Source organism: Pseudonaja textilis, chromosome 3 (assembly GCF_049901715.1).
Source record: "Pseudonaja textilis isolate UNSWEBS1 chromosome 3, rPseTex1.2, whole genome shotgun sequence".
Classification (NCBI taxonomy): domain Eukaryota; kingdom Metazoa; phylum Chordata; class Lepidosauria; order Squamata; family Elapidae; genus Pseudonaja; species Pseudonaja textilis.
The window spans coordinates 10,426,433-10,444,192 of NC_141992.1; the positions used below are offsets into that span (position 1 = coordinate 10,426,433).

The 17,760-nt window shown below is 42.8% G+C and overlaps 1 protein-coding gene across 2 annotated transcripts in view; it reads left to right on the forward strand.

Moving 5' to 3' along the window:
* The window catches only part of RBBP8NL (RBBP8 N-terminal like), a 45,678-nt gene extending 31,196 nt beyond the window's left edge, over positions 1-14,482 (forward strand). For both annotated transcript variants that reach the window (XM_026697398.2, XM_087928910.1), the window contains exons 10-14: positions 1,611-2,382; positions 5,503-5,614; positions 8,892-8,953; positions 10,957-11,083; positions 13,001-14,482. In XM_026697398.2, coding sequence (XP_026553183.1) covers positions 1,611-2,382; positions 5,503-5,614; positions 8,892-8,953; positions 10,957-11,083; positions 13,001-13,128 — 1,201 coding nt within the window. In that variant the 3' untranslated portion in view covers positions 13,129-14,482. The remainder of the gene's footprint in view (positions 1-1,610; positions 2,383-5,502; positions 5,615-8,891; positions 8,954-10,956; positions 11,084-13,000) is intronic.
* The last annotated feature ends 3,278 nt before the right edge of the window (positions 14,483-17,760 follow it).

A 17,760-nucleotide genomic window follows, 5' to 3' on the forward strand; every position in this document is an offset into this window, starting at 1 on the left:
CTACTCTACTCAACTCTACTCTACTCTATTCTATAAATCCAAAAGAGGATTGATCCTGGTTTTCCCCAGACTTGGTCCAGTATTTCCAAGGCTGCTGCATTTCTAAACTCTTGAAAAAAATAGAAATTTGAAAGAATCCATCAAGACTGGGAGTTCCCTTAAGGAAACATCAGCAGTGAGTAGCTCCAGAATAATCTGAATTTTCTCCTTTCTCCATCTTTCTCAAACACATGCACAGGTAGTCCTCAAATTACCACCACAACTGAGCCCAAAATTTATGTTGTCAAGGTGAGAAATTTGTGAAGTGAGTTTTGCCCCATTTTCTCGCTACATTTGTTACGTGAATCACTGCAGTTGTTAAATTGGTAACACGGTTGTAAAGTGAAACTGGTTTCTCCATTGACTTTGCTTGTCAGAAGGCCGCAAAAGGGATCATATGACTCCTGAACCTGGCAACCGTCATAAATATAAGTCAGTTGTCAAGCATCCGAATGTAAATCATGTGACCGTGGGGATGCTGCAATGGTCATAAGTATAAAAAGTGATCATAAGTCACTATTTTCAGTGCCACTGTAACATTGAGCGGTCACTAAATGAACTGTTGTAACTCGAGGTTTACCTGAACGAGGGCCTAGATCCTTTGCTTATGGCAATCTTTACCAAGCTGATCTTTATGCGTGTCAGAAGCACCTACAAATTATAGACATATAACATTCATCATTGAGCCAACAAAGTAGGTATAAAACAGGACATCGAAATATAGCATGTATAAAACAAACCTGATGTTCTCCGGTGAGTTATTCTGTGATGACCCACAGGCCCAGCCAGCAGTTTTTGTTCAAATTGTTTGGGAATTGTGATTGATGTAGGCAAGACATCTTGACATCTCACATCTGTGGCATCCGGAAACTGAAAGTTCCGGGCTTCCTTGCAAAAGTCAAAAATACAAATCCATCCCCCCTTAGCCATTATCACATCACATGATCCAGTCACCATCTGTCCTAAAGTAAGATTCCCATTTCATTATGTACCACACTCAGTGACCTTGAACCAGCAAAAGAATTTTATTTTGTCTAACTAGATATACGCAAATAAATCCCCCCCTCCCACTTTCTCAGGCTGAATTGTGGCAGCATCAAATCTCAATATGGCTTCCAAAGCTGACACTTGTCTTTAATTGCAAGTGTGTCAGGATTCCAACAAATCCACCCCCATTTAAATCAAAAGTCTCTAGCCACATCTCAGAGAAAAGAAAATTGATTTATTAGAAGTGGCCATGTTGGCGTTTAGCTGGGTGCAGACGATACTAAATCACATCATACATTTCCCCCTTGACCCTGGTCTTCCCCCCACCTCCTGGATGTGACTTCTCCAATGGGACACATCCATCTTCAAGAGTCATCCATCATGCTCTCCAATAACTTTCTTATGCTCTGACAACTTTGGGCTGCCGGGATGATTATCTAAGCATTTAAGGAATGCCTCGTTTTCTCCCACTCCCTTTTCCTGGCAGCTAAAAAGACCAAAGGAGTATCTTTTTAGTTGACAAAGTGTTAATCTGTTCATTTCTGCCCATCCTGATATTTTCCTAATCACATTTATTTTTCTAGATTTTTAAGAGCCAACAGATTGGATTGCCGTGCCTCCACCTCGCCTTGCGAGAACCTGAGGTTCACCACCAAAAAGGAACAGCTCTACCTCTTCAACCAAAGTTTAGCCCTGCATCATCTTGGCCTCCGGAATAACTCGACCAACAAAGAGGGTGATTTCCCTCACCACCTGTTGCTGGCTAAGGATGTCGGCGGTCGACTGAAGCCCCACGAGGAGTGGGAAGACCGAGCTACCATCTTGGAACTCCCTGGCGCTGTGTTGTACATGAAGGACCGTCATCTGGAAAACAGGCTCCAGCTTCTTAACAGCTCGGAGAAACTCCGTTGCTTGTTGATGGAGCAGGAAGGGAAAGGAAGAAGCGAGGACGGCTCGGATCAATCTTGGAGTCAGGTCCCTTCGCTATCCCCAAGCGGGAAGAAGGAAAAACACTCTCCAGAAGACTCAGCGGACGATACACTAGAGCAGCTGTTCCAGGTCAATAGAGAAAACCCAGACCAAGGGGAGAAAGCCACATCGGTGCAGGACAATGCCACGGAAGCACCTCTGGATTTATCGGATTATGGAAGGGGAAAAGAAAGTGGCACCAACTGGCACCATCAGTCTTCAGTGAAACATGAAAGGCAAAGTCCAGGCAGAAATGAGAACGAGGACACTGTTGTTCAGAAAACCTGTTTGTCCAGCTGGCTTGGGACCACCCAGAAGCACCATTACGGGAACCAACAACTGGAATCATTCACGGCCAGAACCAGGGAAAATATAGCAGTTTCTCCGGTAAGAAATATATTTTTCATCTAGGTGTCTTTTCTTTGGCTATTTCTGCCCCAACAATTTCCTCTGTTATATTCTGCTACTTCATACATATTGGTAGTCCTTGACTTACAATCATTCATTTAGCGACCATTTGAAATTACAACGGCACTGAAAAAATAGATTTATGACAGTTTTCACACATATGACCATTACAGTATCTCCATGGTCATCATCATCTTCTTTTAATGACCCCATAAGCCCTGGCAGGGTGGAGTCCAGGCAATGGGAGCTGTATGTTTACTGGCTAGATGCCTGTTGCCAATGTGGAGTTTGATTCAGCAATATATTCTCATAGTGCCCAGAGAGAGAAATATCTGACTTTTCCAAGGATCGAACTCACAGCCTCCTGAGTGTGAGGCAAGAGCTCCATCTCTAGGCCACCGCACCACTCTCAGTACCTCCATGGTCAAAATTCAGGTGCTTGGCAACTGACTTGTATTTATGACAATTGCACTGTCCTGGGGTCATGTAATCTCCTTTTGTGATAAGCAGTGCCAATGGGGATAGCCAGACTCATTTAAGAACTACATGATTCGCTTAACTACTACAGCGATTCGCTTAACAACTGCGGCAAAAGGCCATAAAATGGGGCACAACTCACTTAGCGATAGAAATTGTAGGCTTAATTGTGGTCATAAGTTCAAGGACTACCTGTAATTTGAGGCCACGTATAATTGCTTACAATTACACTTGCCGATTATTAGCATTGGCCTAACTAACATTTAGTTAGGCCATTAGGTTACACTAAATTCTTGATAGTGCCTGAGAATTGACTTCAGTTAATACTGAATTAACTCTGTTTGGAGATTCATTGTTGAGATATAGCTTAACTAAAGATCTGAGTTTACCTTGCAAATGAAATCACAACAAAGGAAATAAGGGAGGGTAAACACTCAATTTAATAAAGCATTCTAGCCAAGAATTATCCATTATTTTTTATGTGTTATTTTTATTTGTTAAATTTATTTGCTGCCTTGGGAGCAACTCTAGGAGGCTTACTATAATAAAAAAGAAGAAAAATAGAAAGAGTTTAAAGAGAACAGAAGTAAAATAATTGAAATCAACAACGGCAAAGTATTTCCATCGAACTACCCATCAAAACTAAATGTTGCTTAACGCTTTTCCTTTTCGTTTTGTCTTTCCCTTCCTGGATGCAGATTTTCCTTCATTCTTCAATTAACCTTCTCCAAGGCCATCTCTGCAATTCTGTATATATCCCCATGTAAGGGAGAGGTCTAAATTTTGGGAATGCAACCCAGATGAACATTTTGTTCATTTTATTTGAAGTCTGGCTAAGCCAAGGTCTATTAAATTGAGGGCTCACTGTAGCAACTACTCAAAGTTGCGGTGGTGGTTTGCTACCGGTTTGGACCGGTTCACCTGAACCGGTAGTAAAGAAAAGCCTCCCAGGATCAGCTGAAAGGAGAAAGAAGAGAAAAGGGCAGGATTGACCGTCCCACCCACCCGTCCTCTTTTCTGTTCTTTATCCTCTCAGTTGATTGGTGCTGCAGGCCTCAGCTGGTGTGAAGAAAGCTGCACATCTTAGGTGCGTGCGTGTTAGGTGCGTGCATGAGCATGCTCCCGCTGCTGAAAAGTTGGCCTGTGGTACAAAGGCCGATGGGAAATCTTTCACTCACCTGAACATGATCATTAAAGAGAGAAGCAACCTAGAACTCAGGAGAAATTTCTTGTCAATGAGAACAATTAATCAAAGGAATGACTTATTTCCAGAAGTTGTGGATGTTCCACAGTGGAGGTTTTCAAGAAGAGACTGGCCAGCCATTTGTCCAAAATGGCATAGGGTCTCCTGCTTGGGCAGGGGGTTGGACTAGAACAGGGGTCACCAACCTTTTAGACCTCAGGACCACCAAACCCATAATTTTAAATCCCATGGACCACTAATATGAATTTTGACTGACAATGGTTTTCTGACGTTGGTGGGAAAGTCGGTACCATATTCCAGGGCTGCAGTGATCACAAGACTGGCCCTTGGGTCATCCCACAGCAGCTGCTCCTCCACCAGGGTGCACCGGCCTGCAATGGACTGGAGGAGCTGCTCTGGGATGACCAAAGGGCCAGTCTTGTGACGACTGCAGCTCTGGAATATGGGACCGGCCCATGGCGGGGTTGGAAATCTCCACCGTAGGGAGTGGCACGTGTAATGTGCAAATTTGTGGGTGGTGCAATGTGCAAAAAGCAGTGCAGCCCTTGCTGGTCAGGACGAGGTAACAGTGCTGTTGCAGCAAGAGGGGGCAGTGGCGCAGGCGGGCTGAAGCGGTGATGGAGATGGCTGGAAGGTGCAGGAGCGCCGCGCTACTTGCATTTGCACAGCTTTGGCATTCCACCTTCACTCAAGGTGCCCGGCCGAAGTTTCCCACACTGCTTGTGTAAGACTGACTTTCCAACCAACGTCAGCAAGCCACCCTGGGGCAGATTTCCCCACCACCACCATTGGTCTTACCTTCCAGTTCCAGGTCATGTGGCTCTACTCAAGGTAAGGTTTGTGCTCAGCTGAAGGGGGAGGCAGCGGGTGACTGGGCCATGTGCGTTGCAACGTTGTATTCCCACGGGCCGTGTGGGTGGTGCTGCCTTGTGTTCCCATGCAGCCTGGATTGCTTGGGGGGGCATTTCTCTGCGACCCACCAAAAGTTTTTAGCAGACGAGAAATAAAAATAAAATAAAATGGCAATTAGAAAAAGAATGAGGGAATATGTAAATATGTAAATATACCATGGAGAAGATTGAGGTGTAAGGATAAAAGATATTGATTTATAGTAAGATTAAGATGTAATGGTAAAGGAATAAGTAAATACATATACTGAAAAATGTGAGGAAATGAAAAAGATGTCTTGATGTTGATAACAAAGCATGAAGTTTTGTTTTACGTTTTTTAAAATTTGGAAAATTAATAAAAAATTTATTTCTAGCAGACCACCAGTGGCGACCACTGGAGTAGAAGACCTCAAAGTTCCCTTCCAATCCTATTATTCCATATTCTGTCTTCTAACATAGTCATTGTGGATGTTACAGGACTTTGCAAGGCTGTAATTTTCTTTCTTTTAAACTCTGTCACCTCTGCAGGTATCTTTGCCACGAGAACCTCCTATGTCTAAGACATCTTCCCACGATTCCACTGCTGACACAGAAGTCAATATGTCTTTTCAAGTGGAGAATCAAGACCCTGAGAGGCCAGGTAAGAGAACCATATTTTGCACTTTTCTGAAAGAGACTTGACAGCCATTTGACTGGAACAGTATAGGTCTCCTGCTTGAGCAAGGGTTTGACTAGAAGACCTCCAAGGTCCCTTCCAACTCTGTTATTCGTGTGTGTGTGTGTGCGTGTGCGTGTGTGTGTGTGTTGTATATATGTATGTGTGGAGAGAGAGAGAGAGAGAGCACAAGTCACTTAACATCTGCCTTGTCTAGCAACAGTAATGCTAGTCTCCACTGTGGTCATAAGTCAAGGGTTACTATCCAGATACATTAGATATCAATTATCCAAGTTTGAAACAGTATGATCAACAGCTGGTTCTAGAAGAGAAACTTCAATGCGTGTTGAGGTTCTAGAAGGGTAGGATATGTTACCAAGTCTTGAGCAAAGAGGCATTTCTCATGATGGACAAATATGAAATACTTGTCTTCCTTCAAGATTTGCATATGATCATGCAAATCATATGTAGCTTCCAAAGACCCCTGGTCCTACTCCCAGGAAATGATTAAAGTTGCTCAACCAGTAATTTCATTTCTCTTAAAATGGAAAGCTTACATCCAGGATTACATGTAGCGTCAATCTTGTTGAGCAAACAACACTTCGGAGTTTAAGTAAACTTGGAGTCTATTAGACAGTTGGCCTTTTGTGCTCTTCTGAAATCTGAGGAACTTTGAGTCTTTCATCAAGAACAACTAGAAATGTTTGGCACTTGTTCAAATGTATAAAGTCCTGAATGATCCCCACCCTATCAAATCTTGAGTCCAGGATCAACATTTTGATTTGAAATAGCTCTCCAGAGCATTGCCTTCCTCAGTACCAAAATCAACCAATGGAAAAGTTTACCTTCAGAAGTTGTGGGTACTCCATCCTGGTGACTTTTAAAAAGAGACTGGTCAACCATCTGTCTGAAATGGTATAGAGTCATGATGGTGAACCTATGGCACGCATGCCACAGATGGCACGCAGAGCCATTTGTGCCGGCACATGAGCTGCAGGCAAACTTACCTCACTGCACATGCGTGTGCCTCCCAGCTGATTTTCGGCCTGTTTGAGGCCTTTTTCGGCCTCCCAAGCTTGAGGAAAGCCTCTAAAGCCTGAAAAATAGGCCCATTTTATCACTTCCTGTGTTTCCGGAAATACCAGAAGTGATGAAATGGGCCTATTTTTCAGACTGCAGAGGCTTTCCTCAAGCCTGGGAGGCCAAAAAAGGCCTCAAACCAGCTGAAAATCAGCTGAGAGGCACAGTGCAGGTAAGGGGACAGAGAATTGTGCGCACATGCACAGGGGGTGTGGGGGATGCAAGCATTGCCTTCTGGGTGCTGGCACGTGAGTGCTCGTGCACAAAGCGTGCACACAATTTTTGGCACAGGAGCCAAAAAGGTTTGCCACCACTGGTATAGGGTCTCCTGTTCGAGCAAGGGGTTGGACTAGAAGACTTCTAAGCGGGGGGGGGGGGATTCTACCAATTCACACCTATTCACTACAACAGGTTGTTAACATTCTAAGCAGTTCGGAGAACCCGTTGTTAGAATAAATTACTGGCCTAATCCTGTAAGGAAGGCAGGAAGGAAACATTCTGGTGTTGCTTACAGAAACTGCCTCTCCATTAACCCTTATTACTTTCTTGGCAGGACTAGACTTCCTGTCTCAGGAACTTCTCTGGAGTTTTTTCCCCTCCTTTTCTGGTACTTTGCTTGTGTGGAGTGACCATTCAAAGTTACAGTGGCACTGAAAAAAGTGACCAATGACGGTTTTTCACACTTATGACTGTTGCAACATCCCCAAAGTTATGAGAGGCCAGGCAAGGAGATGCTTGCCTCGATGTGAGTGATATTGAGTTGGCCACACCCAGCCAGCCACATGACTACCAAGCCATGCCCACCACCTAAGCCATGCCTACACAACCGGTTGTTAAAAATTTTGAATCCCACCCTTGCCTCTGAGGTTCCTTCCCACTCTATTATTCTATGCAGGGGTGGGATTCTACCGGTTCAGACTGGTTCAGGCGAACTCCCTGCTCCAATGATCAGCTGGCTCTGAACCAGTTCCCTTTGGTGAGCATGTGGGCCTGCCCACCTGCCTGCCTGCCCCTGATCTTTCCTGTGCTTTTTGCCTTTGTGTTAGAGCACAGCTGATTCACGTGGCGAGTGGTTTGCCGCGCCTCAGCTGTTTTCTTCAGCTGCAGTTGAAGGGAAGTATTACCTTGGTGAACGCGGAGCAGACTCGCAGAGTGCATGTTTGGTGCACACAGCAAAGCACACATGCGCTCGCAAAGCGCACACTCAACAAACCGGTTATTATACCAATTAAATCACACCCCTGCTTCTATGTTCTAAAACTGGAACATAGGACCTTCTCCAAATAAAGCAGAAGACACAACTGAACCGTGGACTCACAAACACTTGTGCAATACTGTATAAATTATCCCAGATCCTGGTGATCAGAAAGCCTCATGCTTCTCTGTTTTCTGAGCCTTTAAGAAGGAAGAACTCTAAAACTAATATGGTAAATTGTAATCAACATGAAATTAATGCTTGAAAATAAGATTATTTTCAATGATATATAATAAATCTGTAAAATAATATTATAAGGTAGTAAAAGAAATGACATGTGGAACCTGATAGATTAGAACAAAAAAAGATAGGATAGTGAGATATAGTAATAGATAAAAGTAATTATAGCGTTACTAGAATTGGACAATAGGTTAAATGTTTGAATACGGTTTGCTTTAGTATAAATGGGATTAGGAAGAGATTTTGCTTAAAGTGCAATGGTGGCAAAATTAAGAATTAAAAGGGGATAAATAATTAAAATATAAATTAAACATGGAGTAATGAATGACTATGTGAATTATACAAATTGTTAAATATTGCAGATATGATGAGTAATACAGAATTTATAACAAAAGAAGGGGTGTTAAGAATGTAGAGATTGACACAAAACAATGTATGGGAATACTGAAGGATTAAAATTAAGATTTTTAAAACATATTAATATAAAATTTGCATAAGAAAGTCAACAATATTAATGTAAAATTATTGTCATATTTGTTTTTAAAATGTAAAACACTTTGGGACCACACTATTCACACAATGAGTTGTTTGTAACAATTAAAAATAATAAAAAATGTATTTTTTAAAAAAGAAGGGAGAACTCTTTCCCGTCTTACATACTTTTCTCTACTCAAAAAGAGTGGGAAAAAATGTGTTTCTAGACCTTATGATAGAGGTTGACCTCCTGTATGTCTTCGTTTCTTTTAGATAACGGCAATTCTGACTCAATAAGGAATGACTCTGATGGGACTGTCGCATCTGAGAGTGAGGTCCGTTTCTATGTTTTGAAGGGGTCGAAATAATCCAATCTTTTAATGATGGGGGTATGAAATCGCTGAACAAGATTGGGAAATTGGGCCTCCTGGATTTTGCTGACCTACAATTCCAAACAACCTTTCCTATTGGCATTGGGAGTGGCTGAGAAGAGGACAGGTAGTCCTCAACTTACAATCATTCACTTAGTGACCACTTGAAGTTACAACAGCACTCCCAAAGGGGTTTTTTCCAGGGGCAACTGAACTTTCGTTTCTCATTCTAGAAGCTTCTTTAGCTTCTTGTATGAGCTGAAGAAGCTTCTTGGATGAGAAGCGAAACGTCTTCAAAGAAAAGCAAAGTCCAGTTGCCTCTGGAAAAAACACCTTTGGGACAGCCATGACCTGGATGACTGAGAATCTCCATAGACATTTATAATAGCACTATAAAAAGTAATTTATGATTGTGTTTTACATTCATAACTAAATTTGCAGATGATACAACAGTGGTGGGACTCATCTCCAGGGGGGATGAGTCTGCCTACCAAGATGAGGTGGACCGGTTGCTTTTGTAGTGTGGAGACAATAACTTGGTCCTTAACACCAATAAGACCAAGGAGCTTATAGTGGACTATAGAAGGAACAGATCAGAAATCCAGCCCTTACTTACCAATGGAGACTGAGTGGAGCAAGTGGCCAGTTTTAAGTTTCTGGATGTTACCATAAAAAAGGACCTGACCTGGGATGCTCACATTGCAGCCCTGGTCAAAAGGGCCCAGCAGAGATTATACTACCTGAGGCTTTTCAGAAAACAACAATTGAATGAAAAATTGCTGGTGACCTTCTACCGCTGCACTATAGAGAGTATCTTAACTTACTGCACCTCTGTATGGTTTGCCAATTGCACAGTGGCAGATAGGAAAACACTCCAGAGGGTTAACGTCATTGCCCAGAGGATCATTGGTTGCCCTCTCCCCTCTTTGGAAGAGCTTTAGAGCTCCCGCTGCCTTAAGAAAGTTCAAAACATTCTCAAAGATCCATCTCATCCTGGGCACCCTTTTTTTGAACTATTACTATCTGGCAGACAGTACAGAGTAATAATAATAATAATAATAATAAAAATAAGGACAAATAGGCTGAAAAACAGCTTCTATCCCAGGGCAGTAGCGCTTTTGAATTCTGCTGTATAGTGTAGTGTTGGTGCGGTGCTGCGGGTTTTCAGTTCAATGTGTGGAGGGTGAAGGATGTGTGTTTGTGTTTATTTTCATGGTCATGATGTGCACTGAAGATGGTGTTTGATTTCGTTGTACAAGGTGCAGTGACAATAAACTAAACTAAACAGCATCCCCATGGTCATGTCATCAAAATTCAATTCATGCTTGGCAACTGGCATGTACGCATGACAGTTGCATTGCCCCAGAGTCCTGTGAATCCCCTTTTGCAAACTTCTGACAAGCAAAGTCAATGGGGAAGCCAGATTTCACTTAACAACCGTGTTGCTAACTCTACATCTCCACTGATTCGCTTAATAATTGTGGCAAGAAAAGTCATAAACCGGGGCAAAAGTCATTTAACAACAGTGTTATTTAGCAATGGACATTTTGGTCTTAAGTCAAGGACTACCTGTACTGTAGTTCAGGATCTTCTAGAGATCTTCAGCCCCCTCACTAGGGGTCTGAGAATTTTGTAGTTGCTCATTAGGTTTGTTATTTAATAAACCTAATCTTTAAATTTGGCAATTTTTCTGGGCTTCAACTCATGCAGGCTGGGGACCTCTGGAAATTGAAGTCCAAAAGTCTTTTCTAAGTGACACCTGATTTAAACCACAATAAGAACAGCTTGTCTTATGGTTGCATCTAAAAAGCTTATCTACTTATGGGTAGATACTGACTGGTTTAGAGTGTGAAAAACTGAGCCGTATTTTCAGTGTAAATGGAAAAGAGGACAGATCCCCTAAATTACATGACGTTTTTCTTCATGCATCTTAAACCTGTCTGGATCAATTTCTCTGATTTATAAAGATGGTTGATCCTCATGAAGACAAAGCCCTCGCAGGAGGTTCGGTAAAAGAAGACTACTGCGACGTAACTGAAAAAACTCAGAATTTGCAGAAGAAACGGAAGAGGGGACATGATACATCAATAAAAGGTTTGAAATTCTTCCTTTCCAACGATTTCAGATTTTGCATCTCAAAATGTCATACATTGCCCTGGTTTGCACATAAGAGAACCCAAAATTATACTCAGTGATTAAGGTGCTGGCTCAGTTGATCGGCTGGGTCTTCTTTTGTTGCCCTGCACAGGAGAATGGAGCTGCAAAGCAGGTTAGTGGGATGGGGAGGGAATGGGGTTTTTGCAGTATCCTTCCCCTGCCACGCCCACCAAGCCACGTCCACAGAAACAGTAGTAAAAAAATTTGAATCCCACCACTGGGTCAGATGCTTTGCTCATTTTCTTCTCTGCTGCCTGTTTTATTTTCGCAACCCGAGCTTCATCAGGGCTGAACAAGAAAAAACAACTATCAATATTTTCCATCCAGATTCATCAGAGCTTGTCGGAAAGCACGGTGGCAGCTTGTCAAACATGCCCTGTTTTTAAACCCTGGCGACCACCATATCTCTCTATTAGTTGGTCAGCTCTGCTCTCTTCTATTTTTTCGACTGGGCCAACAGAGCAAAGGGAGGCATTGGAGATGCGAAATGTTTAAATTGTTAGCAGTCCGGAGATGTTTTGTGCCCAGCCTTATCAATGTCCTGCTCAGTCACACCTGTAGGAAATACCTGTACAACATTGTCCATTGTTAGCAGCTTACCACTTTCTGTAGGCCCTCGTTTGAAAAACAAACACCATTTGTGTGGAAATGCGCTTTTTTTTTTTTTTTTTTGCAAAGTCAATAATTCTTTCAGGAAACCTGGGCGTGTTTTGTCAATCAAGGTACCTTTAAAAAGGCTAAACAAACAAGCTTGACTGTTTACCTACCACACTTACTCAAGCTGAAATTTTTTCCTCTCTCTTTCTCTCCAAGCTGGGGGTTGGATCCCCATTTAAAGAAAAGCCCACCCACCCTGCTAAAACATTGGAGTCTCTGCTCCCTGTCTTATCGCAGCACAATTGTATAACTTGGTTAAATATTTATGCAGCATGGAATCCAGGATGGAAGGAACAACAGACCACAAGGGTGGTCATAGGGTACAAATAAGCAATCAAATCATACTAGGAAACAGTCAATAGAAATCGTAAGGATACAAGTGACAAAGTTACCGTCATAGTGGGAGGGGATGGGCGAAAGGAAGGATGGGAGGATTAATAGTAATAGTGATAGTAATGTAGACTTAGTAAATAGTTTGACAGTGTTGAGGGAATTATTTGTTTAGCAGAGTGATGGCATTCAGGGAAAAACTGTCCTTGTGTCTAGAATAGAATAGAATAGAATAGAATAGAATAGAATAGAATACTTTTTGGCCAAGTGTGGTTGGACACGCAAGGAATTTATCTTGGTGCAAATGCTCTTAGTATACATAAAAGAAAAGATGTATTCATCAAGAATCATAAGGTACAACACTCCGTGATAGTCATAGGGTACAATAAGCAATCAAATCATACTAGAAAACAGTCAATATAAATCGCAAGGATACAAGCGACAAAGTTACAGTCATACAGTCACAAGTGGGAGGGGATGGGTGATAAGGAGAGATGAGAAGATTAACAGTAATAGTAGTGCAGGCTTTGTAAATAGTTGGACAGTGTTGAGGGAATTGTTTGTTTAGCAGAGTGATGGCTTTCAGGAAAAAAACTGTCCTTGTGTCTAATTGTTCTGGTGTGCAGTTCTCTATAGCGTCGTTTTGAGGGAAGGAGTTGAAACAGCTTATGTCTGGGATGTGAGGGGTCTGTAAATATTTTCACAGCCCTCTTTTTGACTCGTGTAGTATACAGGTCCTCAATGACCTTATATAAGTCTAAGTGCTATTGCTATGACTATTGTATATTAGTGATTTTCAGAGAGAAAATTACAGTCCCAGAATGCACTCTGCGTAATCCTCCATCCCTTTTATTTCTTCTTCAACAGCCCACAAGAAACCAGTTCAAGGAGGAGAAAGTGATGCAGCCACCCACCTCCTGCCTGGCCCAAAAGACACGAAGGAAACAGCAAACCACAGTCCTGCTTTCAGACCTGAGGAGCACAAGGAGACATAGCTGAAAACCATTCTCACTTGGACCTGCTCGGTAGCCTAAGCCACAGTTAAACTTTCCTGGTGTTTATCAGGAATCCTACAACAGACAAATAATAATAATTCTTGGTATTTTAGTTGCTCAGGTTAAACAGACTTCCAGGTTGCACAAACTTACATACGTAATTTGTCGGGTATTGTAACTGCAATTGTGAGACGTGAGACATCCCAGATAGAACAAGCATGTAGAAGAATTTAAAAATCACTTCGCTGATTATACTGGTGATAAGGGTACTGTCAGGGTTCCGACGGATGCCCTAATCAATTCATGAGCCTTGAGCCAAGTTTCAAAGAAATCCAATTATTTATTAGGAGCAACACATCGCCACTTTTCCCAAGTGCAGTCGGCTCTGCCCTATGTAATTTATGGCCCACCAATGACCCTGTTTCCCTCCTCCTCCTCCCAGGGTGTGTTACAAATCACATTCTCCAACAGAGCACTTTCCCGGGCTAGAGAAAACGCACCTCTCCGACTGGCTCTGGTAACCTGGGATACAATCTGGAGCAAGGGATGCGTGGGATGTGCTTCTGGCCATAGCAACCGAACTGCTCCATCCGATCTCTCCGCACACCCTCCTTCTTATGGCAACTCGAGAGCAAGCCAGGAATGCTTTACCAGTTGACAAGTACAGGTAGTCCTCGACTTACGACCAGAGTTGAGCCCCAAATTTCTGTTGCTGACATTTGTTAAGTGAGTTTTGCCCCCTTTCACAACCTCCCTTGCCACCGTGGTTAAGTGAATCACTGCAGTTGTCAAGTTGGTAACACATTTGATAAGTGGATCCTGGCCTCCCTATTGACTTTGCTTGTCAGAAGATCACAAAAGGGGATCCCATGACCCTGGGACACTGCAACCGTCATAAATAGGAGCCAGTTGCCAAGCATCTGGATTTTGACCCTGGGAATGCAGCAACGGTCATAAGTGTGAAAAACGGTCATAAGTCATTTTTATCAGTGCTGTTGTATAGCAGAAACAGAATAGCAGAGTTGGAAGGGACCTTGGAGGTCCTCTAGTCTAACCCCCTGCTCAAGCAGGAGGGCCCTATGCCATTTCAGACAAATAGTTGCCCAATCTCTTCTTAAAACTTGTAACTTCGAACAGACCCTGAATGAATAGTTGTAAGTCAAGGACTACCTGTCTAATCCCTGCTGATCTAGTACTTTCTTCACAGTGTGCATGGCAGTAAAGACATTGTACATGAATAGAAAAAGAAATGAATTTGATGTGTTTAGCGCCCTGCTGCCAAAACTACCTAAAACACGCCAAGTGTTTGTTCTCCAATGCTGTGTTGATTAAACTTCTGCATAATCTGAACTGATACATTCTGATTGTTTTGCAAAATAAATTGCTGCAATTCTATACCTAAGAAGAAAGGCTAATCGTATTCGTAATAGGCATTTCATGTAGGAATTAACAGACCGCCAGGGTTAATTTTGACAAGCAATGAAAGCACTGATCAGGGATCTCAACCTGAATACTATGTTCTTCAGCCATCTTGGCTCAGGAATTCTGGGAATTGAAGTCCACAGGTCGTCAAAGGACCATCCTTGCTCGCCTTGGGCTAAAGCACGGGTGACAAACTCGTGGCGTCACGGTGCCATCATGTGAATTATTGCGACATTTTTTTCCCTTCACGGAGCTGGGGTGGGCGTGGCCTGGGCGTGAGGCATCCAGCCCGTGGGCTGCCATTTTGACACCCCTGGTAAAGGAACATTTGGGGTCACCTCAGGTAAGTACTAGCCAATTTTCCCAACAACGTACAAGACATTAGAACAGGGGTGTCAGATTCAAGGCCTGGGGACCAGATCTGGCCTATGGGATGCTTAGATCTGGCCCACGGGGCCACCCTGGAAATAGCAAACGACCGCAGCCCTCCCAAGCTCCGTTTTTGCTGGAAGAGGGTTGCAGGAAGCCGTTGCAGCCAAAAATGGAGCTCAGGAGCCCATTTTCACTGGCAGAGCATTCGGGCCACCACAGGCACCACTCCCCGGACACGAGTGATCTCATGCTGGTGTAGAAAGTTAGCACCCACCAAGGGATGGGATTCAAAAATTTTAACAACCGGTTCTGAGGGCGTGGCTTAGGTGGTGGGCATGGCTTGGTGGTCATGTGACTGGGTGGACATGGCTTGGTGATCATGTTATTGGCTGGGTGTGGCCAACTCCATATCACTCACATCGAGGCACGCATCTCCTCACCTGGCCTCTCATGACTGTGAGGATGCTGCAACAGTTGTAAGTGTGAAAAATGGTCATAAGTCACTTTTTTCAGTACCATTGTAACTTTAAATGGTCACTCCACACAAGCAAAGTACCAGCAAAGGAGGGGGAAACAAAACTCCAGAGAAGTTCCTGAGGCAGGAAGTCTAGTCCTGCCAAGAATGTAATAAGGGTTAATGGAGAGGCAGTTTCTGTAAGCAACACCAGAATGTTTCCTTCCTGCCTTCCTTACAGGGTTAGGCCAGTAATTTCTTCTAATAACGAGTTCTCCGAACTGCTTAGAATGTTAACAATCGGTTCTAGCTATATTTCTGTTTCATCCTGATTCATTCGGTTGTTTCAACTTAACACTGCCTTTTCCACAAATATCTCTTGACATTTCATTTACTAAATTAACTTTTCCTTGGTAGGATTTATCAAGGCTTGTCCTTATTGTAGATATGTTAACAATCTGGATATTATTTCCTTGTCTGCACCTCAATGTTTTTGCACTCCTACAAAACCTTGCTCTCATTATCTTTCTTCGTTGTCTGTGATTTCAAGTCTGCATTCTTTATTGTAATCAAATGTGTCCTGTTTTTTTCCTCTATGTAATAAAATGTCCTATTTTAGTGCAAACGTTAACATTTCCTCTCTGGTCTTATTTTAAGGAATGCTTTTCAGCTCCTTCATTCAAATCATCTAGTTTGGCAATTATATTCCCAAGGGAAGTATCATCCCAAAGTTTGATTAATTCTACTATACAGTTTCCTGGTAACAAAAGTAATAACCGTTCCCTGATTAATCGTCAGAAAGGGTCACACTGTTTTGGCTTTCAGGTCTTCAATTCAATTTTTACTCCCTGATCATCTCAGATTTGCAAAGTTTCTGAGCATTAAAATATTATGCTTGCCTTGTCACAGCTGGCCCCGATGCTCTTTCCTGAAACACAGTTTTGAATATTGCATCCAGTTTTGATCACCACTTTACGAAAAATATGTTGAGACTTTGGAAAAAGTGCAAATAAGAACAATTAAAATGATTAAAGGCCTGGAGACAAAGACATATGAAGAACAGTTGCAGGAATTGAGTGTGGCAAGTCTAGAGAAAGGAAGGACCAGGGAAGACATGATAGGAGTATCCCAATATTTGAGGGGTTCTCTTCCACAGAGAAGAAGGGGTCAACTTATTTTTCAAAGCACCAGAAGGCAAGACAAGAAACAATCGATGGAAACTCATCAAGGAAAGAAGCAACCTGGAATTAAGGAGAAACTTCCTAACAGTGAGGACATTTAACCAGTGGAATGTCTTGCCTTCAGAAGCTGCGGGTGCTTCATCACTGGAGGTTTTTAAGAAGAGATTGGACAACCACCTATAGGTTCTCCTGCTTCAGCAGAGGGTTGGTCTAGAAGACCTCCAGGGTCCCTTCCAGCTCTAATCTGATTGACTGAATTAAGTCGCATTTCAGTTTTATTTCAGATTTCAATCACCTACAAGTAAGTAGTCCTTCATTTACTACTATTTGTTTAGTGAGTGTTTGAAGTTACAATGGCACTGAAAAAAGTGACTTACAATCAGTCCTTGCTCTTATGCCTGTTACGGTATTTATAGTGCCTGTTGCATGTGGATTTTTAGATGTTGATTGAGGTGTGTTAATGGCTGGCTTTTAAGTCATTGGCTATCGTTCCATTCTTCCACCCTTCCGAGGTCCATAAAATGAGGACCCAGCTTGTTGGGGGCAATGTGCTGATTCTGTAAACCGCTTAGAGAGGCCTGTAAAGCATTCATGATTTAAATGGGGGTTGTAGGAAGTTAGCACCCAACTCTCTCCTCGAAAAATGAAATATCCTAGGAAATATTTAAAAGGCAGAATATTTCCCCTAAAAAGAGTAGAAACTCAGAAGCAGAAACTCACCTCAGAAACAGAAACTCAGCCCCCACCCCTTGCTAATGGGTCATTACTCTGGCCTAGGCCAGTCTATTTTACATAACAAAGATCTCCTTCAGGTAGAGCCGTAAGAGGAATTGCCCAAAGCCCTTTCATTACATCATCATCCAGCAAAGGCTCAACCAAGCCTGGGACTCAGGACAACCTACAGAGTTGCCTCTGCATGGCCCCATGGGAGTCTGACAACCAATCAGAACACAAGCTCACATTCAAATCCCAACAGAGGGCATAAAACCCAGGCACACTCAGCATATCAGCCTTTCCTTCTTTTCCTTCACCTTGAAGCATGTGATCGTCCTTTTCACTTTGGAATTCCAAGCCATGTGGTCCTGTCCAGTGGTCCCCAACCTTTTTTGTACCACGGACCAGTACAATCCACGGACCGATCCACAGACCGGTACCGGCATCAGCACGCACGACCAAGGCAAGGCAAGCCGAGCGACCAGCCAG